A 9,606-nucleotide genomic window follows, 5' to 3' on the forward strand; every position below is an offset into this window, starting at 1 on the left:
TTTAATGCGTTCGAGAACGATATCGAAACGTTGAACGAAGCGACATCTCCTGGCGTGTCTAAGAAAGCAAAAAATGTCCCTAATTAATGCAGGTAGATATATAAATGTACACTCGAGATATGTACATATGCATTGACAAGTAATTAAAACAAACTGAGTCTAATTACCATAAAATTTCCATTAAATTCTACAAGTTTAAATCAGTACCAGAGAATACTTATTACTATAGGATTATACATTGAAAGTACAATATAAAATAATGTTAATACTAAAAACTAAAATTAAATAATTAATTGAATAAAATTTCCTTTCTAAAACATATTTTGTCTTCTCTTTATTGTATGTGAATGTTTAATAACATTTAAATCAAAAATCTGCTACGTAGATATTAATTTATTTTTGAAGGTTAGGAAAAAGAGAGGAGGAAATCTGAGAACGGACATTGGTTGCAGTTTAATAACTTCAATGAACATTGAAAATATTCTTTATTAATGGACATTCCTTCTTCTTGAACTTCGGCTAAAACTTATGCAATTAACTTCATTATTAATTATTAAACATTTTGCCAAGATATTAATAATGCTACTACACTGAAATGTCCATTATTTAAAAATATTACATGAAAATGATTTCTAAAAAGCTGTATTTCAACATTTTTCCTAAAATTTCTTCTATAAAACTTTTAAAGTACTTTTTTTACCACTAAAAAAAATTAGGTACTCTTGCGATCGATATTTCTACGTATATGACAAAATTTCCACGTTTACCTTTTATTAATTACCCTAATACTTTATGGCATCTTACCCATAAGTCTCTGTTACCAGCAAGCAGATTTTATTTAATACTGATGATAGCTTTCAATCCAACGAAAAAACAAGTTTCTTTTTAATAAAAATTACAAAATTACTATATGCATCATTTTTACCCTAATTGAAAAATGATCTGATTAAAAAATCAATTCCAATCTTGTATGATACCAGTCAATCTTAAATCTCTCAATATTATTATATTAGGAACTAATTTAATGGATCGACTGTCACCAATTCAAAATTGATCTTTCCTTCTTTCAATTTTTTACAAATTCTTCTAATCCAACCTTCAACTGATCTATACCAACTTTCACCCAACTCACAGACTCGAACTCTCAAACTTACAAAGTTATACCTACTTAAAGAAAAAACAAATATTTGCCTATCTAACTGTAAAGCACCAATTAAACAAGTGCACAGTCTTATTTAGGAAAGTCTTTAGAATCATTCATGGACTGGCCCTTTTTCCGTGGTAACTGCAACGTGATAGGTTGAACATCCTGGACTTTCCTGGGCCCCTGATTCGAGCTACGAAACGTGATCTTCAAATTGGGCACATGCTGTTCGGCCGCCCAATCGAAATTAAAAATTGGAGTTTCCGGATGTAGCTCGGAGTCTGGAGTGTCGACCGGCGTAGTTGGCGTCGCTACATATGGGCTAAGTTCCTGGTGAACGACATCCGGTACCCTTTGCAGAGTGTCCGACCAAACTGGACTCGAATTCCAATGTTCCATGGGTAACTCCGAAGGATCTGCTGTTGATCCTGTCGTCGTGGATAACGCTTTAGCCGGAAGTCGTTTATGGCCGCTATTCCTCTCGTTACAACAGTACTCCTTATCTAAGTCCGTGATATAGTACTTGGGCGACAACGTGTCCATACTGTATTGGCTGTGACATTGCATAAATTTTGCGCGATAACCGCTCAAATTTAATGAATTTTTATGATGCGCTTTGTACCTATCGGTGAATTGACCAAGCGCATAATGGCCATGTTGAATATTCATGTGTACGTTCCTATTCTCATGCTCGCTACTACTGATCGACATATCAACCGGTTCTGCATCCTCTCGTGGATTTCTAGTTGCGTAATCCTTCAACTGTGTCTTCGACGAATTGTGCGGATCCTGCTCCGAATTTCGTATATCAGGAGAGTGTTGCGTGTCGTTGTTATGTGCGTGAGATAAGGAACGACTGTAATCTTGCTGCTGATTACTTTGGCTCCCGGTAGCATATGGCACACCGCGGTTCTGACTCCCGGAGCAGATGGTGTAAGTAAATTTAGTTTGGGATGAATACTGGTACAGCCAGGAACTTGAACGCATTACTTCCGCCTCCCTGTCACTGTAATAGTGCATTACACCGAACACGCTTTTTGTTATAACCGTTACCATCTTTATTTTACTAATAATTACTAAAATAATGATTAATAATTACCCTCGTATTATCTATTTAATTTATAAGAAAAGAACGGATATATTTTGTACATAATCTTTAACATTCTATTTAGCGGATACGAAATTCATTACTCTCCAATGTGAAAAGAAGAAAGCGAGAAATATTCGGAAATGAAAATTAGAAATATGGGAACGCACCTCAGAACTTGATTCGTGCACACAATGATAGGATGTTGACATTCTTCGGAAGTATCTTTGACTTGTAAAACGCAGTGCACCCAGAACCACCGTCCGGAACGGCTTTGCAGTCTCAACAATGCAGTTGCTGACCGTTCTTGATCAGATTGAATAACTGAAACAACCGTGGATGATATCGAAACTTTCAAATGTTTTAAATATTAAGACGTATCGTTTAAGTTTTAGATAAGTCTCTATTTCATATTTTTAAAATTGAAGGAAAACATACTAAAATGTATTTACATTTATTTTCGATTAAAGATAAACTCGAAAGTTGAACTATTTTAAATTTCTATGAACGTACCAGTCTGATGTTTGCAATATGCTGTTCGTATCGAATCCCAGTGTAATAAATTATACCATGACATATTTACTAATTCGTTACGGGTGTATTCCAAATGGCTTTCAGCACTGAAAATTCAACAAAATCATTCAACAAAAATGTATTCTGTACTTTCCAAGATCATTGGAATCTTTTATATTTTTCAAACAAAGAAATAAAAATGTTACGTTTTATCGATATGAAGGTATTTCATATCCATAGAGTGAATGGTGGTGAAAATATTTGTCGCACCCTGCACGATACTTTCTCTAGTTTCTGGCAAAACAACGGGTGTACAGGAAGCAAGGAAAACAAACTCATTTCGATTACAAACAGGAACGAAAGGTAAAAAATGGCCTTCAACTAAAACCACCTATAAAAAATAACGATAAAACTAAACGCACAAATAATATACTATACACTACCAAAAAGATAACATTAGGAAACAAAAATAAATATTCAGAATATATAATTGCAAGCATAACGTGAAATAAAATTAGAACAAGAATTTCTTTTTCGACGTTAAGGAAAGGACAAAGAGAAGTTTATTGAATTTAAAAAAAGAAATGTTATTATTTCGACTAAATACAAAACTTACTTTTTGATCACCGAAACGAAGTTGCCTCCGTGAATTCCTAGATACGTTGATCCGACAAAGAAACAATCTTCTATCGCTTGGAATTGGACTATTTCTAGATAATTGATTTTGTACAACCATGTGATCTTGCTTGTCTATTACGTCGTAAACACTATCCCCGTGGATAAGCAAATCCTCCTAAAATACATTGTGCAATGTAGAACATTGAATTAAATTTAATTTCTCTGACAAATTATGTACGTATATTATATGTAGTATCGTATCTTTCGTTTTATCATGAACAACGAAACATTTAGAAGCAATTATTTTATGTTTGTCTTAGTGAATTCTTACTATGTTCGATTACCATAATTGTTGTGTCTTTGCAATTACTTTACCATAGAGTGTCCAAGATATTCTGCCGCATTTTCCGATATATACAACAGTTTCCCTTGCTGGGTCATCATCATTATAAATCCGGACATGGCCTGAAAAATTGCATGCATTGTATGGCCAACATTTGTACCGCAGCAACTAACGGTCAAAAATACAATGCGATATCATGATAAACAATATTACTTTTGAAAATCCAATGTTAGGGGTCGGGATATTCGAAGAGTCGGACGGACAGTTTTTCAAGGCTGAAACAAAAAAATACAATCAACGTATTACTCAGCATTCGGTAATTAATCAAAGATCTGAGGATAGTCTCATCCAATATATTTTTTTAATTTTCGTACGAAATGTTAAATTTATGAAAATAGATCGATCAAGAGTTAAAATAAAAACAGTTTTCATTTCTTTATTAACATTTTTATAATTAATATCACTCTGTAATAAATCTACAAACGTTAATGGTGCATAAATGCATGTTCGTGAATTAAAATTGAAGTTACTCGCGTAACATCATCAAAATTGATGGATTAGAAACGTTTATGACTGTTATACAATACGTTATAAAACTTAAGCTTCGGGTATGATAACATAAAGTTATTACGATGTTCAAAAATGGTATATGAAAGCAATGTCTGTATTGCTAGGATCTTATCGTTACCGTTGCTTTTATTATTCATAAACATTGCAGCTTAAAACTTTTCCAGATAAGATCCTGTTTATCTCAATAACTATAAAATAGCTTTATGGATAACATCTCGTATGTAAACACAGGATAACGAGAAAAATAATAAATATAAATTAAGTGATAAAGATTCGATAACGTTGTCGATATAAATAGTTCGATTAAAGTAATTAGAATTCCTTTGTCTAAAGGATTTCGGTACCGAAAACTTTCAGAGTTTAACTCTATCCATAATTTCTTCAAATTGAATACATATGTGCTACTTTTCCTCAGGATCACTCAACCAAGATATAACCAAAGCGGTATTTCTCAAAGCACATCGAGTTTGATGAAAATATAATCAAATCCCCTCTCCTCTATCGAAATCTTCCTTCGTCCGCCATGAAAAAGGGGCATAAGCGATTGAAATCCAAGGAAACCAAAGAGTAACGACAGAAAATTCGTTGGGTCTGCGCGTTTTCCATGATTGTCCCGGGGAAAGAGACCTAGGGAAAGAAAAAAGGAGCGAGAAAGAGGAGAGGGAAAGAAGCGTATGCTAATGCAGTACGGGTACGTTTACAAACGGCGCTACACGGGACTATAGTATCGAATACTGTGAAACAATGAGTATGTAGGAGAGAAAGAAAGAACGACGGAGAGTGGAGAGACGATACAGAGGGAGTATGGGTTACAGGAGCGTGAGAGTGTTGTTGCAAAGGCCGACAGGTCAGCGGATCACCCGGAACTCGCGCTTAGACTCCGCTGAGTTTGAATGTACGCCGATCTTACCTTCTTGCCTTACCTACCTCCCTACCTTTTACCTATATATTACTCTCTACGCTTGCACAACGGAGATGCCCGAAGTTTTTGATGCTCGAACGACCGTTTAATATTCTTGTCAAACGATCGATCCTTATTCCTACGAAATTTCGATCGATATTAGGATTATTAAAATACCAGTAACTTCCCTGTTAGAAATTATAATACTTATCATTATTCATCGAGAATGTTCATGGAAATATTTCTGAATACATTGAAACGATATTTAAGCGGAGATTTCCTTCGCCCTGTGGATATCGTTGCTAGACTGCGGATTTTTACGTGTTTATGGAAGATTTGAAAGTACAAAAATGTTTAGAATGTATATAATATGTAAAATTATGTGGTACTCAAAGAATTAATATTAAAATGCTCGCTTAAGTTCTACTTCCTTCATTATGTTATGGAGATATGTATTTTTCTATAAATATTCGTAGTCTAGTTGAAACGAACTTACTTAGGTTGGATATTTTCTATACTTCTCCGTATTGTGTGCCTTCTGTATATTTTTACATCTTTAAATTTCCATTTGAAATGTATTTGAATTGTCGATAATATAATTTTGTTGTTTCGGTTCGAGGAATCGTTGGACCATACATGTTTATTATATTATGAGTGAAACAAGAGTTGCAAACAGAACAGGATTTTTTTAAATATAATAGACGAAAAGCAAGATTCAGTAATGCGCAAGAGTTTGTATGATCCGAGTTTGAAAAGTTGAAGTCTAGACAAACGAACAGAGAACCTCGAAAACTTTCTATGTTAATTCACTTTTGTAACTTGATAACATATCGATAGTTTTTTACTTCTTCTATTTTTAACACTGTACATTGTCAAAGAATTGTCTCAAAAGTAATGAAAAAGTGGTACAACTGTGAAATTATGGAGACGCAAAGGCTGAACAATTACTTACATAATACAGAACTTGACTTGTAAAATTGCTTATACGTCATGTTGAACGATGTAACTTTACGAACAATGTAGTTATAATTTAATGGCCTGAGTCGTTAATAATTCATTCTAAAGATCATTTTGTTATGGACATTAATTTATAACATACCGCTGTATTACCTTGACTGTTCCATGGTATTAGATCAACATATTCGTACATTTATTATTCGAGCATTAAAAGTTGAAAATAATCAGTATCACTGTTCCTACAATATTTATATTTTTAAAAACAACCGCAATAATCGATAATGCTATTTTGGTCACTACGATTATCTACCACTTACCACCTTGAAATAACTAATACAGTTACTGATATTTTGATATTGGTTTTTGCGGTGACGTACAAGTCTACTGGAAGACGGAGAATGTAAAAATTAAAACGACAAGCGTCTCGCCATGAAACAAAGGCATAGCGTTCACCGTGCAGCAAGTATGCGCAAAAGCATTCGCAATTTTTTATCTTTGCATCTCAACAGTTTTTGATATCTATTATAAAGTCAGTTATTTAATGCACAACGAAATTCTTTGTAGTATTAGGAAAATTAACAATTAATATATTATATAATCGTGAATAATAACCGTTGTCTATATACGATGAAAATTATTACAACATCTAGTGTTTCTTTGTCATATTCTAAAAATTTCATTTTATTCGTTTAATTGTGAAAAACAAAATGGTATTTTCTTACGCAGATTGTACACTGAAATCTATGCCTCGTAAACTGATGATGATTTATAACGATTTATAAAGCATTTAAGAATGCTATACATAGCGAAGATCCATAAAATCCTCACTTTTAATTTTACATTTAGATTTTAACTTCGTAAGTTATAGATATTGATAATTCTTCGACAAAGTTTTCTACGATGTATTATTATAAAGTAAAAGTCTAATTACTTAGGATCGAGAATACAGTATTAGTCATTTCTTTACAAATTACTAAGTTGTTGAATCAGGGAAGCGACTGTGGGCCAGTTAAATATTTAATTTTAGGCTTTCAGATACAAGAACCGCTGAAAATCAATGAAATAACATACGTATGCGATAATCAGAAATGAACCATGTGCCTCTTCTCTGACTCGCATCGCGTGTATTCAACAAATTATTAAACTAAACAAACCAGTCAGTCTATGAAAAGCATTTCTTTCTACATCTAATTGTACCTCGCAACTTTCTCATACCGATGGTCGTAGATTTTTTGAAAGCATGGTATAATTACACAGCTTACTCGTATCTACCCAGAAATATTTCTGCAAAATGTAACTGTATCTATATCAAACGACTCCTTTTCTATCGAATTTTATATAAATAATCGTAACGAAATCAAGATATCGAGATTATGTTGAAGTAAGCGAATAATATTTGTTTTCGCGGTATAGAGTTTTCCGGAATCAAACATGGCGGTTGCCGAGTACCGTTTAAAAAAAAATCACTCGAATACCACAAAAACATAGTCACTCGCGTAATAACCATGGTCTTTTACGCATTAACCGAGTACCAAGATGATCGACTCGATGAGAACAAACGTAACGCGCGATTACGATAAGGATATCGTTAACTTATATACCTAAAAATCTTGCGGTTTCCAAATTTTTGGGACTCTTTAGTTAAACAACTCAATTAAATTTATCCTTTGATGCTTACCTTGTTGAAAGTAATTGGCTTTTCGAAGAAATACGCAGACCAAGGCCATAAGCTGTAACTGGGAAAGCCTCTGACGAGTTGAGGGCGGTAATGGCAGTAAATCACGTAAGTTGGCGATTTCGGCATTTATCAGGTCCCTTCGAAGTTTGCTGGCACCTTTCGTTGATTTGCTCGCATCTATCCTTCAAGCACACTCGGATGTTACCGATACGCTATACTTTGCCGGACGGCTGAATCTACTTGCGAAATTGACGCGCGTTCAACGGACATTTCTACTACTTCTAACCGATTCCTTGCAGATAACAAAACACACACACAATACATAAATATATATGTAAGAATTGTTTAAACTACATGCAAATGGAAACTTATATCAATGTCTACAAGCTTATATCAATTTTTAAAGATACGTAAAGATATGCTCGAGCGACTGTTTTTATATCACTGACGGAAAATTAAACCATTATCGATAAAATATAATACAATACTGTATAAGAGAAGGATAACAGTTAATCCCGCATCGTTTCTATCGAAAGAAAGCGAAATTTAAATTTCTGCGAACTGATCGAATACAATCTACAATGTGACGAATGCCACCGTCGAAGGCGCTAAAGGGGTAGGAATCAGAATCGACGGTCAATGGTCGAGAGATAAGTGAATGCGTTAAATGTATCGTTCGACACGTCGATCACGTGACCGAGCATTACTTACCGATTGAACATATTTCGGTAACCAGGAGGACATTAGTAGCGGATCACTTGTAGACGACGAACGAGACATCCGGGTCGGCAGGTTCTCGCAAAACTGCAGCTACGATCTAACATCCGGGTCATAACGCGCTACTACACTGAACACGTGGATACTGGCAGAGGCTGGTTCTCCTACCTTCTCACCTCCGCAGCCCCCCTTTTTCTCCTTTGCCGCCACCACCACCGCCACCCACCTTTACCTCCCTTTCCATCTACCTCGAGCTCAGGCCATCCTTTTCCAACGCGCAAATGGTATGATATTTTCTTCCCTGTTTCGCTGTTTATATTTCTTGGTCGCTCCCACTCGTCAATTTATCTCACTCGTTTATTCCCTTTCTCCAGTTTTTCGCTCGCTCGCACCTTTACCCCATGTTGCTACTACGGTCACGATCGGGCAATCGTGTCCCTCTACCACCGCCATCATCGCCATCCTCGCCACTACCACCGGCTACTGGTTACGTTTCCTGTACATGCGGTTTTGTCCGAATCATTTGCGCAAAGTCCCGCCTCGAGAACTTTTCGGTACTGGTTGAGAGCGTGCGCCAGGGGTACACCATCACAGTACTCGGGTAAGGTTGGAATTTTTCCGAACGGAGCCAACCTTTCGGACAAGGTAAATGTTCGTAAAACAACCCGTAGATTTCCGATTTCAAAATGTTCTTTTTTTTTTAATCTTTTCTCTGGTTCTTTACTAACAACTTTTAATTATTTTGAATAATTTATTATTTTTAAATTAAAACAGTGTGAGATACAGTAGGGCTAAATGTTACTGATTTTATAGAATATTTATACTTTCTTTACGTAATTTGCAGATATTTGCAAATTCTTTCGAATAATTTGTTCTTTGAGTTGAAACGATGTAACGTACAAAGGCAGTCAAAGTATTATCGAATTTGTAGAAAGAACGAAGGACTTGTTATTTTTTACGTTATTTCCTATGATACATTCTCACGTGATATTTTCTTATGTTACTCTTGTTACTTATCAAACGAAGAGAATAATGAAATTATTTGATACTTCCTTTTTTCATTTATATATTCGTTACT

At 34.8% G+C, this 9,606-nt stretch overlaps 1 protein-coding gene across 1 annotated transcript; it reads right to left on the bottom strand.

Moving 5' to 3' along the window:
• Positions 1-468: 468 nt before the first annotated feature.
• Positions 469-8,673, bottom strand: LOC100647866 (neuronal PAS domain-containing protein 4). Its single transcript, XM_012313428.3, has 9 exons — positions 8,523-8,673; positions 7,812-7,993; positions 3,919-3,980; positions 3,738-3,827; positions 3,361-3,537; positions 2,951-3,135; positions 2,745-2,851; positions 2,402-2,555; positions 469-2,150 (listed from the first exon to the last, which is right to left on the bottom strand). The coding sequence occupies exons 1-9, from the start codon at positions 8,531-8,533 to the stop codon at positions 1,232-1,234; spliced, it is 1,887 nt and encodes a 628-aa protein (XP_012168818.1). The 5' UTR covers positions 8,534-8,673; the 3' UTR covers positions 469-1,231.
• Positions 8,674-9,606: the final 933 nt, after the last annotated feature.

Source organism: Bombus terrestris, chromosome 11 (assembly GCF_910591885.1).
Source record: "Bombus terrestris chromosome 11, iyBomTerr1.2, whole genome shotgun sequence".
In the NCBI taxonomy this organism is placed as follows: Eukaryota; Metazoa; Arthropoda; class Insecta; order Hymenoptera; family Apidae; genus Bombus; species Bombus terrestris.